Here is a 22,219-nt window from a genome sequence, read left to right on the forward strand (position 1 = left end):
TTATGTACCGTGTTCTATGGCATTCACTCTTCTATTTGTGATTTTGATGACTTCATCTAAAGTAACAAAGGAAGTTTGTAAAGATGCTAGCTGTACAAGCAGCTCTACTGCTTTAGCATAGTTCTTCTTTAACTTATCAATTTGTTGACCACCTCTAGACAAACCTGTCAATTCGTAGCCTGAAATAAGAAAATATCAGTTAAGAATTTAAATATTAAACATTTTGTTGACATATTACTTACATGTTAACTGCATAACAATTTACATGTAGTATGATTACATCTTTCTTATTTTTCTCAAATGTACTTCTTGTATACAAACCAATTGTTTTTTGTATTGTACATTAATGTGTCAAGGCAATCGGTGGCATTTGGCCTACATCACAAAATAAATGAGTGGAGTTGAGAAGAACTTGTGAAAACAGAATCAATTAGAAGTTGATAACATGAACATACAAATTTCTATAGTGTATGTTACAAAGTCACTGATACTAAAATTGACATTATAGGTATCAAACTTACAAAAGAAAAGAAGAAGAAATCTTATATTCTTAGAAGAATGCAAGTCCCTCTAAAATCATTAATCATCCTTTTATATACATGTATACAGCCAAGAAAATGTAATCTAATTAGGTTTAAAATATACATAGTTCACTTTTGGAGTGACTAATTGAAACTTACTGTCAACACCATCTGTGTAATGTTCAAATACAGGTAGCTGTACACCTGTAATGAAAATAAACCTTGTATACCAACAATGTACAAATCAAAATAAATTATAAGTTGACACTGATCAACAGAAATAATTAACAAGAATGCAAAATTTCTTGTGAATTATAGTTTCTTATAAGTTATCATTAAAGGTAAACTACATGTTTGAACCTTGTTCTAAACGGCAGCATCATCAGTCTTCTATTTGTGATTTTGACATTCAATGATATTGGTTGTTTCTTTAGTTGAGCTAGACACCAATAAAATTAGTATTTCAGTCAAATATCTACAGGCTGTTCCTGGATGATGTACCAGTATTGACTTATTTTTCCAATTCGTAATTGACATTTTCTTGGACGACAATATGATCTTGTTTTAGGCAAACAAATAATCATGTATAAACATGTACAAAACTCAGAACGTTCAGTTAAAGTGTTATGCTCTCTATACTGTGCTAATTAAGAAGGCTTTATAGCAATTGAGAGGAATCTATATAAAGCTATAATATGTGTACATGTACAGTCAACTTTCACCTTAAACTGTCACATCATGGTATAAAGTTAACGCATAATCTAACCTGCAACATTGTCTTTCTTTGATCGTACTTTCAGCTGAGCTTTGTTGACATTTTGTAGAACAGCATGATTGAAGTCTCCTGAGGTAAACTTGGCCTCTGCTAGTGAGAAAACTGATTCCTTCATAACATCCCCCATCTTCATCTTTGTCTATAACAACAAAAACAACCATAATAACAAAATTATAGAACAAATAAAATTACTGACAAATTTATGTAATATCATTCAAGTTAGAAAAGAAGCTTAAGACTATTATATTTATTCTGTTTAAGACAACAACCTATTAAAATTTTCTGACAAATGTTTTTTGGTTTAAGGCAATAAATTTAATTTTTGTATCTTTTGTTTGAGATTTAAATATAAATGTGTTTCCCAAAGTTTGAAAAAATCTTATGCATGGTTCTTGTGTCACTATGAAATGTTGCTGTATTAAGGCAGAATCCTTAAATTTCTTTGACATATTGTCATACAATGAACAACACACATGTCAGTTAATATTGTCAAAAGATCACCATAAGCTTGCTGTGTGAAAAGGTCATTTTAAACAAAGCTCATCAGTGTGACTGTGTCTACAGTTACAGAGTTAAGTTTACCTCTATAATTTTTTTTAGAATCTGTCGGAATCTCATAGTTAATGCATCAGCTTTTTTCTTCAGTAAACTATGACCTTTCTGAGCTCCCTTCAACCTCTGCTTCATGTTTGCCATAGCCCTGGAAAAATAATCAATATTGTATACAATTAGTATGCATCATCCAAACTGATTATCAGAATATGTACTTAATTAGTGATAGTAACAGGAATCAGCCTATTTCAATTCTCTTGGGCTTGTTTCTAGACCTTAAAGGAATTCCATTGAGGTTCAAAAGTCTTAAAACATAAAAATTTGAAATTCTTAGTTACATAGACCAACTGTAAAAAAGTGTAATACAAAAATGGAAAATATGCAAACTATTATAAAAATACTCACTCATAATTAAATTGAAATAATTCTTTATGCAATTCTTTGCCAGATTTTAGTTAAAACCAATTAAAATTTAAACCATTTCCTTTAAATATTTTAAGTTATTTATGTAAAAAAACCTCAGTAGACTCTTAAATTTTATTGACCTTTGGAGTCTGCGTGTTCAAACAGATTTCTACACATCTTCGATGACTTCAACCTTCTGTCCTTTATTATCATTTCACATGAAAATTATTTTAAAACCCATCCAGGTATGAATCAGCTATTGACTAGAAATGCACAGTAAATACTGTAATGCATTTTTATGCAAAATGTCCTTTCAAGTTGAGCGTGACCTTGACCTTTGAGCTACAAATGTGGGTCTCCTGTTTGAAACATGAGCCAAATAATAAAAGTTCATAATTTCAAAATTTATCTACAAATGACAAAGATAACAACCAGACACAATCATACATTCACAATCATAACATGACTTTACAGGAGTAATAAAATGTGACCAACAACTGGAGATTAGTGCTGCAGTATCTTTTCATCCAATCAGCCAAATTTGCCGCTATATGTTGATAAAATATTTGGAAAAAAAGGGTTTTTCTTTTTAGTACATAGTAAATATTGTTTATAACTGAAATATAAACTAACAAGCATAATATGGGGAAGTCAAAGACCACAACTGCAAAGCTTTGGCTTGCCAGGCACCTATAGACTACACATGAATATTCAAAAGGAAATCAAACAAAAAACAATAAAAAAATCTATCAATGAAATTTTGAGTGTATCTAGTTGGGCGCTGACATTTTCAATGTAACTCAATGTTGAATGATATAAAAAGGCGGGGTATTCTGACAACAACAAAAACAAAACTTTTTGGCTTAATAGTTATCTTCGAGTTGTTCCTATCAAAGGGGTGCATGAAATAACGAATGAAACCTTTAAAACTGAAAATAACAAATGAACAATTATTTTTATCAACTTGCCTGTTCATAGGACTTGGTTAATTTCATATTATCTCAACAGTCTGTTTGTACCCAGGGCTCTACAAATTTTTTTGGAATAGAGTTGTCCAGGACAACTGACCTAGAAAAATAGAGTTGTCCCAAAATTGACCACAAGTGTCCAAGTCTCGGTAAATGTTCAGTATGCGTAGTATGTATATCCAAAGAAGAAGTAAAAACAATTAATTTTTTAATATTTTTAAGTTACATTAAGTATTTCATTTAGTATAAAATAGAACATTTTATTTCAACTGAAATAATTTTGATTGTTCAGCACTCTTCCCAGGTACCTTTCAACACTGTTCAAGTTCAATAGCCTGTGTAGGCCTATATGTTTTGTTTCAGTTTTATTTTATTTTCCTGAATTTTCATCCTTGATCTTGAAAATTTAAGTAAAATTATTCTAACATGAATCTAGTTAGCCAAAGCCTCTCTCAGTTTCCACATTTCACAATGGACATGGGAAAGAAGAAAAAGACAGTCATTATTACCCGGTAGGGAAATATAAAATATGATAGTGAATTAGACTATTCAAATACTTATAAATTTCATCAATATTTATCTTAACATTGTCAAAAGTCCTTTCGATTCATAAATGACAAAAGATTTTTAATATTTCTACTTGCTGTAGAGCTTTAAACTGATTAAAACTGCCTCACGATTTATATAAAACTAGAAATGTGTCCATAGGACACGGATGCCCCCACACACCACTGTTCTGTCAATCTTATGACTCTAGGTCAAATATTTTTTGGACTACATGTGCCACAAGTTGAAAACTAAAAACAACAAAGGGCCATAATTCTGTTAAACTTGGTCGCAGCAAAAATTCCTACCTTTACTACCATCTACACATTAAGGTTGTTAATCCCTGGAAGTTTAAGCAAAATCTGCCATCTGGTTTAAGAGGAGTTGCAATCACAAAATTTCTACATAGTATATAATGAAAAAAACAACAAAGGGCCATAATTCTGTTAAATTTGGTTGCAGCGAAAATTCCTTCCTTTACTGCCATCTACACATAAAGGTTGTTCATCCTTGGAAGTTTAAGCAAAATCTGCCATCCGGTTTAAGAGGAGTTGCATTCACAAAATTTCTATATAGTATATAGTGAAAAAATCAACAAAGGGCCATAATTCTGTAAAGTTTGGTCGCAGCAAAAATTCCTTCCTTTACTCCCATCTTCACCTTAAGGTTGTTCATCCCTGTAAGTTTAAGCAAAATCTGCCATGCGGTTTAAGAGGAGTTGCATTCACAAAATTTCTACATAGTATATAGTGAAAAAATCAACAAAGGGCCATAATTCTGTTAAATTTGGTCGCAGCAAAAATTCCTTCCTTTACTACCATCTACACATTAAGGTTGTTCATCCCTGTAAGTTTGAGCAAAATCTGCCATGCCGTTTAAGAGGAGTTGCGTTCACAAAATTTCTTCATAGTATCTAGTGAAAAAATCAACAAAGGGCCATAATTCTGTTAAATTTGGTCGCAGCGAAAATTCCTTCCTTTACTACCATCTACACATTAAGGTTGTTCATCCCTGTAAGTTTAAGCAAAATCTGCCATCCGGTTTAAGAGGAGTTGCGTTCACAAGATTTCGGGACGTACGGACGGACTGACGGACGGACTGACACTCGGACGGACAAGTGCAACGCTATATGCTCCCACTCTGTGGGGGCATAAAAATCGGCATCGCGAAAATATGTGACAAATGAAATTTTTTTCTGTTTTCCTCATAAATTATACTATTTTGACTATTGTATGTTCGAATGCGTTCATAATAGATGCTTTTTGGATATTTTAATATTGTTTTCCACTTAGGAATTTCATCAAAAAGCCTAAAACAAAAAATTCCAAATTTTCAATTCACGGCACAAATTACTGTCTGCTTCAAAGACCAAGTCTGTGACTTAATAATGTTTTGGACATGTCTATAATAATGTTGGACTTTGTCTTTAAGATTTTATCAAACATTTAGTGTCTTATCTATTTTTATTGCCTGTGGCAATGTTAAATTCAATCAGCGTAGCAACTGCTGAGATTGATTGCCTCAAGCGAAGATTACCGGCGCACCATGCTGTGAAGGGTCGTATTAATATACATAATTTTACAGTTGTCCAAGATAAGCATCTGTCAAAATTTGACTTGTCCGGGACTAACTTTCTGCTTATTGTCAGTTGTCCCAAGTGGTTTTAGAGTTGTCCCGGACGTCGGACTATAACTAAGTATAAGATTTGTAGAGCCCTGGTACCTAAATTGTCTTTACATGGCATCTTTATTCATATATTATAATGTATTTTTTTATACATTTTGTTACAACATTATTATGTTATGTAAACACTATGCTTATCAATTCACTGACTGTCAATCAGGCGCCTACATGCTGTAATCTAATTAATTTGGCGTGAAGTATTAGACCTGTATGACAGACTGTTTTTTCATATTGTCAAATCGTAAGAAAAAGCCATCGCCCGTCCAAAATTCTCTTGATGTCTCTTTGACAAGTCTATTTATTTTGAGTGCTTATCCAGTGGGTAGTTGGTATAGATTCTAATTTAGCAGTCCAGACTCCAGAACAAAATGGGGATGCATACATGTCTCAGATGCAAAGGAGTTTTAAACTTGAAACACCTATAGGGTTAACGTTTGTCGAACTAAGCTTCCATTAAATTCTTTGGTTTAAACAACATTTATTTCTTCTTCCATATTAAAAAAAACAAAATTACAATATCCCGGGACAACCAATATTCAATCAGTTAAGCTGTTTTTAGCCAATAATAAATGGAAGGGGAAATTATACTTTAAATTTATTTTAGCTATTAATGCATCTATTAACACTTATTCATTTTCAGGTTGGTACATTTTCAACAAGTCTTGATCTTTCTTAGAAATTCAATAAAAACAATATGACCCACTCTGGTTACTCCCAGGAATATTTTAACCTAAATTCAAACAGCAGGGTAATCACCATGGAAAATTTGTTAAAGATAAATCAGGGCTACTAAAAATTGTAGAAAACTTCACAATAGTCTATTCAACAATTTTCAACATTTTTTTCAAGATTTTAAAAAACTTACACTAAATGTTACAACATGTGTACAGCACAATGCATTGGTATGACTACTGTTAATGTGTTTAAAAAGGCAGTTAAAGGTGTCACTTCTTAGTACGCTATTTGGGGTGCAAAATGATAAATGCATCCAATCTTTACAGCCATTTTACCTTCCCCACTTTAAAATATTAGCAAATATGGAAACTTGTCTAGATCTGCCAGCTGGTATCGCTTACAAAACAATTATTCTACAATCATCACATGAAAAAAATTGATAACAATATAAGATTTTATTAATAAGGACCCCTGTGTAAGTCTGATGAATATTTAGTGGTACATCATATAAATAAATGTTTTAAATACACCTTGGACTGAGGTAAATGGTAAAACTCTTTTGCCAATACTTTATAAAAAAATTAACTTGCTTAGAAAAAATTTTACCACTATTTTAAACAAGTGACTATATTGATATAGTGAAAGTTGGACAATTTATATTGTGTCACTTAAAACAAACAGTTTCTTATTGTTTTTCTGAAAACATCTGACAATTAATCAAGTGTGGCATTTCTGCAAGTTTTGAAGTTAATACAACATGTGACTTTATGCAATTTAGTCAGGCATGACATCCGTGCCACAGAATTAAGAATGTGTTTGAATTTAGGTTGTGATTGAAAATTGGTTGTTTCGGGATACATAAAATTTATTGAACCCAGGGTTGAGTAGACAGGGTAGTCAGACTATTCTCTCCCTTACCAGTTCCTCCCCTGACGTTTCCTCCCTGATGGTTCTCTCCCTATTTTGGGGGAGAACTGTCTGCATATTTGCAAATAAGCAGACAGTTCCTCCCCATCTTTATTTTTATTAATACATTATTATTGAAGTATTTAGATGTTTAATAAATGGATAAGTTTATTATTAAATTATAATATTAATTGATATAAATTAGAGAAAAAAATATTTAATTGGAGTATTTAGATGTTTAATACATGGGCATGTTAATGATTAATTGATATAGATTAGATTAAAAAAAATATTTTTAGCATATTAGTATATTATTCTGATTTTTTTTAATAGATATCTAACTTATACTTTTTAATGCGTTTTAATTTACTTGCTTAGGATAATCATTCGATATTTATTATTTGGTGAGGTTTTTTTTTTTTTTTTAATAAATAAGAAAAAAAATTATAAGAAAAAGATGATTTATTAATTTTAATTGCTAAATTTTGCTAAATTTCATTTCATACTTTTGCATAATGAAGAAAGGAGTCCAATACACATGTGTCAAGTTTGCTGCCGGAGATAATTAAGGTGTTTATTAATTCATTATTCAAGAATAAAGGTGTAATCTAATGATTAAAATAACTGTGAAAAGGTGTTGATAAACAAATATTTTTATTAGTTATTTGGTAATATATATTGTTTCATGTTAATGACTTCATGTTCTTTAATCAATTTTGTATAAAAGTAAATGTGAATTTTATGTGATTGCATACCAATTATTGCTTATTTATTTTCTATTACATACTTGTTACCACCTTATTCGCTATTTAACAAATGAATGAATATCACTAGACCTTCACATTATTACAGGTGTATGTATATCAATCACTGTCCAATAATCTTAACCTCTCACAATGAAGGTGTTAATAGGATTAAAATATCTGAAAAAGGTGTTAAATTTACAAACACTTTTCAGAATCAAATAAACATAAAATGCACTTTACTTAATATCAAATACATTCTTTTAATAATCTACAAGAAATATTATTTGATTAAGTAAAAACTAAAATGATAACTAACAAAATAAAAATGGGGGGAGAACTGTCTGCATATTTCAAATTTGGGAGGAAACCGTTTGGGAGAGAACCGTCAGGGAGAGGAACTGGTAAGGGAGAGAATAGTCTGTCATTCAGTAGACAGTAGAAAGCTCAAGTTAAAGCTCAGTCCTGAATTAATTATTTGAATCTAGACAAATAAAGCACTCTACTTGGTTGATGATACAAGATAGCAAACAAAAAGTTTCATCATTAAACTTACATACGACTTGGAAACACATTTAATCTATCTGATGACATTTTGACGTTTCTTTAAAAATTACCGGAAATAGAAATGATAATCATGTGAGACACTCTTTTTATCTTCAAAGAAGAGTTCCTGAAGGGCATCGTAAAATTTTAATCATTTTCCTGACAGAATCACAGCATGTCAGTTGTATGTTTTATTTTTATTTACTACCAAGATGTATGGAGAAACATAACAAGCTATATGTGTTAAATACGTACAATTTTCTAAAGCAAATAATTGAAAGTTATTAGTTTTCGCGATAGATTTTTAAATTCGCACCTTATTTAGGTCAGATACTCGTATTAATTTTCCATAGGCTTACATTATAAGAAATGACCTCAAAACAGACCTTAAAATTGAGTTTTCATCATAGAGATGTCATTTTTCTGGGAGAATGACATGCCTGACACATAAAACTCATCTCGTTATATAGGGGTAGCCGACCAAATTTTTCGTAAAATGACTTCAAAGAGGATTACCCCCCCTTTACACTGTAATTCACTGCTGATCACAGGACTGACATATACTTTTTTAAAATGTAAATATCAGAGTAAAAAATTATCCTACAGACTTACAAAATACTTCATTTTTTTCAGAAAACAATGTACTGTTAGTTTCGAGAATAGTTTTTATACTTATACACAATACCTTCTCGTCCAATCACCTAATGTCCCATTGAATCTTACGGTTTTCCCTGCACTTTTTTTAGCCAATCGCTGGCCATGTAACAATACGTTACCCTGACCTAAAGGCATATTTTATTTGTACAATATAGAATTATTTTGTATTATTTAATAAGAATAAAGTATATCAAATATAAATGTGTTCACTTTTTGTATTTCAAATAAGATTTGAGAAGATGGTAGCCATTTCACTATAAGGCATGTAATGCCATAAAGACCATGAAAATAGAGTTAAATAGAAAAAAATACCCCAAAAAGTACTATGATAAATCTTCATTATTTCTGTTTTAAATGGAATGACTCCTCATTTCAAATAATACATATATATATTGGTAAGTCTTCAACATATGTTCAAAATATTTATTCAATCAATCTTATTTTAGTAAGAATAGGGGTAGTTTTTGTACCCCACCCACATATTTGAAGGTGAAAACTGAAAAATCTTTGTTTTCTAAACCTGTAAAAGCAATGATTGATACTAAAATAGTAAAAAAACTCTGCAAAATGATGTTTAACACATAATAAGTATATGCATATGGGTCTTTGATAAAAGTGACCCTCTTAAATGACACATTTAATCACCAATTAGCCCTTCTCCAAAGCCCAACTAAATTGTCTATATCAGACTCCCAATCTAATATACATCTGCAAGATACTATACATGACTCACATATGGTCATCTTACACACTTATATATACCTGGCTTATCTAAGAAATTTCTGTATAGTAAAATTACTGGGACAAAATTGTTCATTTTATACTTTATGCTGCTAAAATTGTGTGAAAATTGGATAAAAATATGGGAAAAATCAATTTTAAAACATGCAAAACCAGATTTGCAAAGGGTAATAATCACTCACCACGTACCGGTGGATTTAATTCAGGCACAGGGACAATTAAATATGTCAGACTTGAAAAAAAATTGAAGACTCTTGTACAGACGAACCCTCTATTACCCAAGGCGACATCTTCAGCCGAGAACTCTGACCAGGAGCCCGTAAATTACAAACTCCTTCGAAGTCCTCCCAAAGACGATGTGAAACTTCAATTTATGTCGGACGATGCACAGAATCAAAGGTAAGACTTATTCCGCAATCAGATATGATATTAAAAGTATCAAAAATGCATATATATATTTGAATTGTTGCAGTCTATATCACACTTTTAGCCATTTATTGGTGATTTTCTCACAAATTTTAGCTATAAAACTTAAAAAATTAATCATTTATACATTTAATCTATATCTTATTGGTAATATTAAGGTATCAATGCAGAAAATGATAAATAAAAATGAATTTTAAACATTTTTTACCATTAAAAACACAGTTCAGAGCCTGACACTTTGGTGTCTCTAAAGCAAAGGGAGACAACTCAAAAAAGGGCACATATAATAAAAAAACCCAAGTAAATATGTTACTGTATTTTTTTGGTTCCTTTGATTTTGCAAAATTGATACATTACAATATGTTTGATAAGTATATATCATTTTCAGTGACAAAAATGACTGCTACAAGCTGTTTCATATCAGCAAACTGTGGGAAATGGTCAATGAAGTCAGTCGTGAACATAGGCAAAAGAAACCAGACTGTCAAGGAAATCTTTGCTTTGATTCATCTTCGTCCATGCAGTGGGGCTTCGGATGGCGTGAAAGTGCAAAGTGCCAGATCTGTACCTATGTTTCGAAACGATATAAGCTTTACGCCGAAATAGACACCTGTAAGCGGGGAGTTAAACCAGCTTCTGTCACCCGTGGCATTTCAATAGCTCTCACTCAGACACCAATAGCTTCCTCTGGTGTCAGAAAAATATGTCATGGAGGGAATATACCAGCTCCCTCAGTTGCCTGCCTCCAGAGGACTGCAAACCTTGTCAATGAGGTCATTTGCAAAGAAAATAAAAGGGACATGAAAAGAATCAGGGAAGAACTAAAAGAAATTAATAAATACAGGGGACTGCCACAGAATGTTATAAATGTACAGGCAGATGGCATGTACAACAACAACTTGTACAGCGGTGTGGGGAAAACACCGTTTCAGCCTGCAACGCAGGCATCATATACAGTTGCGGAGACAATAACCTCTAAAAAACAAATAGTTGCTGCTGAGCAAGTGAACAAACTTTGTTCCAAGCATGGCTTCCACACTCAAGAAGAAACAGAATGCGACAACAAGTCTGGACCTTGCTCGGCAACAGCTAGCATTGAAACAACTATAGGAGACGAATACAGATGGGCAAAAAGCTGCTTCCTGGATCTACATCATGATGGGCTCGAGGTCAAATATCTAACCACTGATGCAGATTCAGGGGCTTTTCGTGCTGCCACAGACCTTTACGACAACAAAATCACAAGCACAGAACCTGTTCATCAGCTGGACACGAGACATCTGGCAGAAAATCATCGGAAACAAATGAACTCCTGCTCGCGTCTTTTGAATATGATGCCCGGTCATAATGTTGAATACCGAAAGTACTTAAGAAATAGGTTTGCCCTTGACCTAAGTCGCCGGTGTACAGCTGAATTTGAATCAGTATTTACAAAGGAAAACGGAGATTTTTCAAAAATAACAGAGAAATTAAAATACCTTGTTACTGCGATTAAACGCTGTTATGCTGGGGACCATTACGGTTGCAATCTTCATTCGAGGGTTTGTAAAGGCGCAAAAAAACAATAACTGGTTAGTAAACAGTGCTTTCTTGACAAAAAATTTCAAAATCAGTCTCAATATCCCTGATAATCATGACACAATGCTTGATTGGATTGAATTTAGACTAGGTGAAGATATGTTAAACAAAACTCGTCTTAATTCAAATACCCAAAAAGTAGAAGGGACGAACCGCGCTATTAAAAAATGCTTACCTAATAACACCACTTTTCCGCACAACTGTTCTGGACGATTTTTCAGTGCTATACACGCTGTAAACAATGGGCCAGGGGTATCACTTATGAAACTATGCACAGCAGCGGAGTGCCCAATCCCAAAAGGTGGTCGGGTTGCCCGTCAATTACTTCAAGAACAGAAACGCGCTGAAAATAAAAAAGAAACAGAAAAAAGTATTGAATTCAAGCTTAAACGTTCAAAAAGAAAAAGTCTTATGTATAAATTACATGAAAGTACCAGAGAGAAAAACAAATATGTAAAAGGACAGTTACTGAAAGACCGTATTAATTATTTAAGTCAAAGACGACGTAAACAAAACCTGAATAAATATGAAGAGTCGATGCCATCTACCAGTGACCATGGAAGTTATACACGCCCTTTCTGTAGCCGGGCCGGTAAAAGACATGGGGGTTCGTGCCTGCAGACATAGACACTATGACCGAAGCAGTGAATCCTAGACATGTTTGTCTCATGCTTCTCTAGTACTAAGTGCCTAGGGTTTACGCAACCTTTATTATTGCATGTATGGCTAACATCTAGTGACGACCCATCTGGTGCTAGCCGTGGCACATCCTCTCTTAGCAAACGCTGGTCCAACATATAAGCCAGTCTATGAGTACTTTCAATGGTCTGAAGACCATTTGGCCATTTAATTTTTTTTCTCCCATATCCATACTTATCTTTACTCCCTATCCAGATTTTACAGTCAATTTCCCCATCAGCATTCATAATAATTGAGTGTTTGTCCATATTTTTCTGCAAATTTGACCAAAATTGGTTCAAATCAGCCATTTTGTACATTTTGTATATAACAAATACATATTCATAGCTCATTAGTCAATTATTATCAAAACAAGACATGTTAACTTACATCATTGGCACGAGATGTTTCCTACCATTTTCAGCCTTTAGGTCAGATACTCGTATTAATTTTCCATAGGCTTACATTATAAGAAATGACCTCAAAACAGACCTTAAAATTGAGTTTTCATCATAGAGATGTCATTTTTCTGGGAGAATGACATGCCTGACACATAAAACTCATCTCGTTATATAGGGGTAGCCGACCAAATTTTTCGTAAAATGACTTCAAAGAGGATTACCCCCCCTTTACACTGTAATTCACTGCTGATCACAGGACTGACATATACTTTTTTAAAATGTAAATATCAGAGTAAAAAATTATCCTACAGACTTACAAAATACTTCATTTTTTTCAGAAAACAATGTACTGTTAGTTTCGAGAATAGTTTTTATACTTATACACAATACCTTCTCGTCCAATCACCTAATGTCCCATTGAATCTTACGGTTTTCCCTGCACTTTTTTTAGCCAATCGCTGGCCATGTAACAATACGTTACCCTGACCTTTAGCTCGTACCACGAAAGTTTCCTTATTTTTTATGGAAACAGACAAACCACACAAACACGAACATTCAGTAATTACTTTTTTTTATTTTTAAGCTCATCTGTCACAAAGTGACAGGGTGAGCTTTTGTGATCGCTTTTCGTCCGTCCGTCGTCCGTAAACTTTTACTTTAAATGACATCTCCTCATAAACCACTTGGCCAATTTCATCCAAACTTCACAGGAATGTTCCTTTGGTGGTCACCTTTGAAAATTGTTCAAAGAATTTAATTCCATGCAGAACTCTGGTTGCCATGGCAACCAAAAGAAAAAAACTTTATATTTGGCATGAAACATCTGCTAGTGAGTGTCTACCAAGTTTGTTCAAATAAAAGCCCTGGGGTCAAAATTAGACTCGCCCCAGGGGGTCATTGATTTTCCCTTAATACATATAGTAAAAACTTAAAAAATCTTCTTTTAAAGAACGCAAAGAGCTAGAGCTAAGATATTTAGCATGAAACATCTTCTAATGGGTGTCTACCAAGTTTGTTCAAATAAAAGCCCTGGGTCAAAATTATGGCCCCGCCCCAGGGGGTCATTGATTTTCCTGATATGCATATTGTAAAAACTTAAAAAATCTTCTTTTAAAGAACCCAAAGAGCTAGAGCTAAGATATTTAGCATGAAACATGTTCTAATGGATGTCTACCAAGTTTGTTCAAATAAGAGCCCTGGGGACAAAATTGACCCCGCCCCAGGGGTCATTGATTTTCCTAATATGTGTATAGCAAAAACTTAAAAAATTTTCTTTGAAAAAACTCAAATAGCTAGAGTTTAGATATTAAGCACGAACCATCTTCTAGTGAGTATCTACAAAGTTTGTTCAAATAAAAGCCCTGGGGTCAAAATTGTCCTCGCCCTGGGGGACATTGATTTTCGTTATAATTTTTTTATGTGTATAGCAAAAACTTAAAAATCTTCTTTGAAAAAACCCGAATAGCTAGAGTTTAGATATTAAGCATGAAACATTTTCTAGTAAGTGTCTACAAAGATTATTCAAATAAAAGCCCTGGGGTCAAAACTGGCCCTGCCCCAGGTGTGTCATTGTTTTTAACTATATGTTTAAAGAAAAAACTTGAAAAAAATCTTCTTTTAAAAATCCCAACGAGCTAGACCTTAGATGTTTAGCATGAAACATATTCTACTGGGTGTCTACCAAGTTTGTTCAAATAAAAACCCTGGGGTTTAAACTGGCCCCGCTCTGGGGGCCTATATACAGGTGAGCGACTTCAGGGCCATCATGGCCCTCTTGTTTTTATAGAATTTGATTGTCTGAATGAGCCAAACTTCATTTACTAAAAAAGAATTCTTCACAACAGCAGGTGTCAAGCACAGGCACGAGTATCGGACCTGGGAAGAAAAAATATGACCAGATTGATAAAAAAAACCTGTGTTCATCTTAAGAGTGTCAAAAAAACAAAAAAAATGTAAATAATGACCCCCTTTAAAAATATACTATAAGTTAAGAATCTGGAGTTTCCGGCCTTCTCTTAACTTATAGTATATTTTTAAAGGGGGTCATTATTTACATTTTTTTTGTTTTTTTGACACTTTTAAGATGAACACAGGTTTTTTTTTATCAATCTGGTCATATTTTTTCTTCCCAGGTCCGATACTCGTGCCTGTGGTGTCAAGTGCCGTGTGGCAGCTGTAAAAAGTTGCCCCGTACTTCACTTCAGTGTTGTTATATTTTTTTGGTCCTTCGGGATCATTGATGCCAGCACTATTAAGTGTTGAGAATTGAGTACCGCTCAAGCCAGTGCTAGGGGGCGTGAGGGATGTTGCACTTATTCATTATCCCTCATGTACAGACTCAATCAAACCGAGTCTGCAATTCTTAGGTAATTTTGTTGTGATTAATGCTTCCGAGGGATCACTTTGGTTCCAGATTTTTAAGAAAAAAATATGTTAATCACTCTGAGAAGATTATTTTTAAATAAAAAAAAACAAAACTTTTTTCCCCCTTACAAATGCTTTATCGATCTCTGCAGCCTGTAGTTTACAAAATATTTGGTTGAATTATGAAATAGAGTAAATCTTGAACATTTCATTCTGTTAACAGATATCACATGGTGAGAAAAATGTGCAGCCTGACCGGGACTCGAACCTGACACTCTCAGGATACCATTCTGTACATCATTACTGAACTATCCAGACGCATTCACATCTTCTCCCCTAAATAGTGAACAGTTCTGAACCGTGACACATACTGTATTTATGTGTGATAAATCACAGAAACATTCTATGTTACAACACTTTTGATAATAGACCAAAAGACTATAGTAAAAGACATGTTTCAAAATTTTACACAGAAATACCCTCAAGCACAATGTTTGTCAGTCAGTATACCTTATATTTATTTTTCAATATGCAGACAGGGCTAGGTGATGCTGGTATGTATCGCATAGAAACTGATAGTTTTGGAGATATACTGGTTCCAGCTAACAAATACTATGGTGCTAACACAGCTCGGTCATTGATAAATTTCAACATTGGTGGTCCATCAGAGCAGATGCCAGTAAGTTAAAAAAAACATCAAAATTTGAAATAGATTTTTTGTTCCGCTCTTTATTTTATTTTTAGAGATTTGCATATCAATGTATATTGTGTTTTTTCCATTTAATTATCTGCCTTAGACATTGTAGTTATTTTTGCTTCCTATACATTCAAACCATGATAAATTTTGTATAAACTAAATAAAGTGAAGACAAAATACACTAACATGTGTTACATAATTAATATAGCTATTTGATATCTTTTGTTATAATAATATATATGTTGTATAGAAGATTTTATAAACAGCATGAAATGTTAAAGCAGGTAGCTTGTTTATTGATAATTATAATGATGATTTTTATAGATACCAGTGATAAAGGCTCTAGCTATTCTGAAGTGTTGTGCTGCTAGAGTAAATGAAGAATTGGTTAAAACGAGATCTATCTAAAGCCATTCAAGAGGCAGCAGAGGAGGTAATGACCTAGCTAGTGTTATAGAGATCTCTGTTAATAGCTTACACTAGCATATGCTTCTTTGTTGGTGTGTCTTTTTCATATATTGATTTGTTTTTTCATTTACAAGAATAAGTAATTGGTTAACTGTAAGTAATCTTTAGATTTCTTACCAATAAATAATAAAAAATTGGCAGTTGAAAATATAGATTGTATACAAATATTTGCATACCTTTTAGAATGGTTTTGTTAACTTTATGTTTCTCTATACTTCAGTACATGTATCTTAGGAGCTATATTTACTGTAGTTACGGAGTTTTTTTAGGTTTATGGTTTACACTTGTTGCTAGTCAATAAAGTATCCTGTAGAGTAATATTTATAAAAAATAACTATGCACTTTTAGACAATCAAGTATGTTTTGCCTATTTTCTTCAGGAATAGTATATACTTCTCCTTATTTGTTAGCTTGACTTTTTCAAAGAAAAATTCTGAGCTATAGCTACAGTTTGCTTGTCATTCCCCTTCCCATTGCTGCCCAGAAACTTTATCATTCTTGAACACAAAAACCTTTTGGGCAAGGCCTTCAAGAAGACCAGACTGGTCATGATCTTGATTCATAATGATCTTGACCGTCAAGGTAAATGTTTAACTTTGGCTTGACTGTGTGATATCATTGGCTATAACTTTATTATTCATTTATAAATGGATTGTCTTCATACTTGGACACAATATTCCTTTGGACAAGACCTTCAAGGAGTTAAAATTAATTTTTACCTTCACGAATCAATGACCTGTACATTTAATTGAATTTTGCTTGTTTTTTTTTGCTTAAATTAGTCTAAAATTGGATTGTCTTTATAGTTTAATACAACAACCATAAAGACAATGTCCTTAAGGAGATCATACTCAATTTGACCTTGACTTATAAATAATTTTTGACCTTGAGGGTCAAATTAATGTAATTCCACTGTTCTTTTTGCTATAATTGGCTGTAACTTTGTAAGTAATGAATTGTTGTCTTCATACTTGGGACAAGACTTTAAAGAACATTTAATTGAACTTGAGTCTTGACCTTAGCTTTTAATTTGACCTTGACATTAAAGGTCAAATTTTGGAATTTTGCTACAATTGGCCATAAGTTATTTATTTATTTATTTATTGATTCGATTTATGCTTGGACAAGATAACAAAACTGACATAAGTTGCAGATTAACAATAAATTAAAAAGATTGGGAGGGGAGAACAACACATCAAAACACCAGGTCGGTTTCTATATTTATTTAAACTACCGGTTTCGGGGCTACTATATACTTCATCAGGTTATCCTTAGTTGCAATTTTTCAAATATGACCTTTGACCTATAAAGGCCCTTGACTGTTAAGGTCAAATATTGAATTCAGGTGACTTAGATTGTCATAACTTTGTTATTTTTTACAGATTTTAATTCATACTGGAGAAAGAAACCCCTTATGCGAAAACCCATATGTTGAATAATTCAGAGATGAACCCTTGACATTTATTTAACTTTGATAGTCAAATTATTGAAAAGTTGCTTAAATTGTTATTAATTTGTTATTTATTTACTAATTTTTGTATATTTATTTACTGATTTGATTTATAATTGGACAAAGTAACCAGTATGTTAAAATCAGTTATTATGTTAAAGAATTCAAAAATAACCTTAACCTTTAATTGACATTGCCTAGGTCAAAATTATTGAAATTTCTTAAAATTGTCAAAAAAAAAAAAAAAAAAAAAAATTAAAAAAAAAAAAAAAATGCAAATCCCAAAATGTTAAAATATTCTGAATATGGCACTGATTTTTAATTTGACCTTTTTAAGGTCAAATTATTGAACTTTGCTTACATTGTCATATTTTTTTATTTTATGGTTTTGATACATTCTTGGACAAAAGAACAAATATGACAAAACTGAAAGATGATATATACACTTGTGACCTTGACCTTTAGTTGGACTTTGACCATCAAGGTCAAATGTGAAATTTGAGTTATATTTTGTACATGGAAATAACTTTCTTAGGAGTATTCTTTACTAGTTTACTACAACATCTTCCTCGATGCATTTTGACTTAAGAAATAAGAATAAGTGAGTATGGCCCCTGCTAGGCAGTGGGTCATGTTAAATTTCCTGTTGTGTCACTAGCTTTGCACTGCCATATTTTAATAACGGTTTAAATTGTTGTTTATGGAATCAAAAATGTATAGAATGTTCTGTATGTGTGTGTTTGTATGTTTGTGTGTACATGTATTCTGTGCGTTAATGAGGGTCATGCCCTTTCTGGCACTGAGAGTACAAAACCCCAGACATGTCACCATTCATGACTTTAAAGGTTATTATATGCCAAAAGTTGACCAATACATTTTGAATTTAGTAATTCACTGAATGATACTTAATATGTATGCAAGTCAATTTTTGTGACGAGTTTAATTTTGATTACACAGAAAGCAAATGATATAGAACATATTTTATTTTGTTTTGCCTTTTCATTGAGGATACTGGTAGCTTTAGTCAAGGAAGGGCTTGCACTCGTTCTATATTATTCTTCACAGAAGAAATTGAGGTTGGCTCATGTTACTGTATTTGTTATGTTTGTGGCCAAGTATCATCCAGACATCCATATACTAAAGAATATGTCTCATATTTGGGTTGTGATGAAGAAAAACTGTATATATTTGGGTTTTTTTCTGGCCTTAATTTGTCCAACTAAATGTTCTTTATGTTGCTAATCTCTCATATGAGGCTACTATTTAGAAATAAATTGTTTTGCTAGCCTATTGAAAATGCCCTTTGAGGTTGTCACTTTTGAAACAGTTTTGTTAATCTTTATCAAGATCACTATGTTTACATTCAGATGAGCAAGTGTTTATAGTCAAAGGTGAAGGGACATGGAGTGTTGCACGCAAAATTCTAAAAAAAATTAAATAGCATTTTTGTTTAATAGGTAGTGTAATAACACACTTTCTGATTTGTTACATTGACCCTTGCTTTTAGAAGTTAATACCATTGATAATAGTAAAACAACGTCCGTCTGCTTTTAATGTTTATAACCTTATACAAAAAGAGTTCAGTTTTCATTTAGAAAAAAGATTTTGTGAATAGATTTTTTCCACTTGTTTTTAGCTCACCTGTCACAAAGTGACAGGGTGAGCTTTTGTGATCGCTTTTCGTCCGGCGTCCATCCGTCGTCCGTCCGTCGTCCGTCCGTCGTCCGTCCGTAAACTTTTACTTTAAATGACATCTCCTCATAAACCACTAAGCCAATTTCATCCAAACTTCACAGGAATGTTCCTTTGGTGGTCACCTTTAAAAATTGTTCAAAGAATTTAATTCCATGCAGAACTCTGGTTGCCATGGCAACCAAAAGAAAAAACTTTAAATATCTTCTTTTAAAAAACCATAAGAGCTAGAGCTTAGATATTTGGCATGAAACATCTTCTAGTGAGTGTCTACCAAGTTTGTTCAAATAAAAGCCCTGGGGTCAAAATTGGCCCTGCCCCGGGGGGTCATTGATTTTCCCTATATGCATATAGTAAAAACTTAAAAAATCTTCGTTTAAAAAACCCAAAGAGCTAGAGCTAAGATATTTAGCATGAAACATGTTCTAATGGGTGTCTACCAAGTTTGTTCAAATAAAAGCCCTGGGGTCAAAATTGGCCCCGCCCCGGGGGGTCATTGATTTTCCCTATATGCATATAGTAAAAACTTAAAAAATCTTCTTTTAAAGAACTCAAAGTGCTATGGCTAAGATATTTAGCATGAAACATGTTCTAATAAGTGTCTACCAAGTTTGTTAAAATAAAAGCCCTGGGGTCAAAATTGGCCCCACCCAGGGGGTCATTGATTTTCCCTGTATGCATATAGTAAAAACTTAAAAAATCTTCTTTTAAAGAACTCAAAGAGCTATGGCTAAGATATTTAGCATCAAACATGTTCTAATAGGTGTCTACCAAGTTTGTTCAAATAAAAGCCCTGGGGTCAAAATTGGCACGGCCCCGGGGGTCATTGATTTTCCTTATATGTGTATAGCAAAAACTTAAAAAATCTTCTTTGAAAAAACCCAAATAGCTAGAGTTAAGATATTAAGCATGAAACATCTTTTAGTGAGTGTCTACAAAGTTTGTTCAAATAAAAGACCTGGGGTCAAAATTGGCCCCGCCCCGGGGGTCATTGATTTTCTTTATATGTGTATAGCAAAAACTTAAAATCTTCTTTGAAAAAACCCAAATAGCTAGAGTTTAGATATTAAGCATGAAACATCTTCTAGTAGGTGTCTACAAAGTTTGTTCAAATAAAAGCCCTGGGGTCAAAACTGGCCCGCCCCAGGGGTGTCATTGTTTTTAACTATATGTGTATAGTAAAAACTTTAAAAAAATCTTCTTTTAAAAAGCCCAATGAGCTAGAGCTTAGATGTTTAGCATGAAACATCTTCTTATGGGTGTCTACCAAGTTTGTGCAAATAAAAGCCCTTGGGTTAAATTGGCCCTGCAATGTTGGGGGGGGGGGGGTTGGGGGGCCTATATACAGGTGAGCGACCTCAGGGCCATCATGGCCCTCTTGTTTAATTGTTCTATGAAATCCCCACCTTTAAGATTGCCATGCTGTCAAATATGAAACTGGAACATTTTAAAGTATTTTTTTACATCAAGCTTTTAAACATTTTAATTAAGTATAGTTAGACACAGTTTAGGTTTTATTTGATGTTTAAAATTTTATATTTAAGGTATTGAAGGGAGGACTAAATGAACATTTTCCACTTGTTATCTGGCAGACCGGCTCAGGTACCCAGAGTAATATGAACATGAATGAGGTACTCAGTAACAGGGCTATCAAGATACTAGGAGGAGAACTTGGCAGTAAATCACCTGTACACCCGAATGATCATGTTAACATGAGTCAGGTAAAAATACTGGTATATATTACTTATATATGCCATCAACTATTGACTGCAGTTTTTTTTCAGCATTAATCTTTATCAAAGTGAGCAACATTTTCAATTTGCCATGTTGAGTGACCTTTAAGGATCTTGTTTTAACAATTTATTAACAAAGCTTGTAATGATGCATGCAATTGAAACTGATATATATCATTCACATAGCATAATTTACAGGTTTTGAGTGCACTAAAGCTGTAAACTTATTACATTATAATGACTTAACAATGTAATATTTATTAGTGTTACACTTCCAGTTAACAGATCTCTTTTAATCTTTAGAGTTCTAATGATACATTCCCAACAGCGATGCATATAGCAGTTGCTATGGAGATACATGAGAGGTTGTTACCAGGGTTACAGATGTTACATGATGCTTTAAAATCAAAATGTGAAGAGTTTAAAGACCTTGTGAAAATAGGGAGAACTCATACACAGGTATTATTATGTAATTGTATTATACATCTTAGCCACCTTAAATACATAAATAAAGAGATAGATAAGTGATAGAAGTTGAAATAATTGGGCATGCAGAGAACATAAGAAAGTGTTTATTAATGTTTCTTTATTCTTGTAACACTCCTTAGTTTGGTATCCATTGGCATTTGTTGAAAGTTAAAGGTCATGGTTCCTTTACATGGCCCAGCTTTGGGGCTATTTGTCTCTGTCCAACAAATTGTCTAACTATGCTGTAATTATTTTGTTTGTTATATAAATGAAAACCCATCTTGAAAGATCACTTTGAATGTAGCTGTGAGCAGTTTCATTCTTACACAATGATTTAATAATTTAGGATGCTACCCCATTGACATTAGGTCAGGAGTTTAGTGGGTATGTACAACAGATAATAAATGGTATAGACAGAGTGAAGACTACACTACCTAGACTTTATCAACTGGCTGCTGGTAAGGTTTTCTTTTACATACTTGATGTTGATTATGTTTAGTTTAAACAGAATTTATTTTAGTATGATTGTGTAGGAAGCTATAAGCT

At 32.9% G+C, this 22,219-nt stretch overlaps 3 protein-coding genes across 3 annotated transcripts in view; 2 read left to right on the forward strand and 1 right to left on the reverse strand.

The window, feature by feature from the left end:
- LOC132717536 (V-type proton ATPase subunit D-like) lies at positions 1 to 8,476 on the reverse strand. The gene is made up of 5 exons (XM_060701027.1): positions 8,331 to 8,476; positions 1,879 to 1,996; positions 1,288 to 1,435; positions 681 to 725; positions 1 to 179 (listed from the first exon to the last, which is right to left on the reverse strand). The coding sequence occupies exons 1-5, from the start codon at positions 8,366 to 8,368 to the stop codon at positions 1 to 3; spliced, it is 528 nt and encodes a 175-aa protein (XP_060557010.1). The 5' UTR covers positions 8,369 to 8,476.
- LOC132717557 (fumarate hydratase, mitochondrial-like) overlaps positions 8,414 to 22,219 on the forward strand; it is a 20,154-nt gene continuing 6,348 nt past the window's right edge. Inside the window, 7 exon segments of the mRNA XM_060701049.1 lie at positions 8,414 to 8,504; positions 15,701 to 15,844; positions 16,187 to 16,248; positions 16,250 to 16,295; positions 21,017 to 21,193; positions 21,509 to 21,664; positions 22,020 to 22,131. Of these exon segments, the coding sequence (XP_060557032.1) occupies positions 8,496 to 8,504; positions 15,701 to 15,844; positions 16,187 to 16,248; positions 16,250 to 16,295; positions 21,017 to 21,193; positions 21,509 to 21,664; positions 22,020 to 22,131 (706 nt within the window). The 5' untranslated portion in view covers positions 8,414 to 8,495.
- On the forward strand, positions 8,647 to 12,714 carry LOC132717547 (uncharacterized). The gene is made up of 2 exons (XM_060701037.1): positions 8,647 to 10,117; positions 10,533 to 12,714. Exons 1-2 carry the CDS (start codon positions 9,840 to 9,842, stop codon positions 11,710 to 11,712), a joined length of 1,458 nt encoding a protein of 485 aa, XP_060557020.1. The 5' UTR covers positions 8,647 to 9,839; the 3' UTR covers positions 11,713 to 12,714.

This window comes from Ruditapes philippinarum, unplaced genomic scaffold (genome assembly GCF_026571515.1).
Source record: "Ruditapes philippinarum isolate M1 unplaced genomic scaffold, ASM2657151v2 ctg695_1_1_1_1, whole genome shotgun sequence".
In the NCBI taxonomy this organism is placed as follows: domain Eukaryota; kingdom Metazoa; phylum Mollusca; class Bivalvia; order Venerida; family Veneridae; genus Ruditapes; species Ruditapes philippinarum.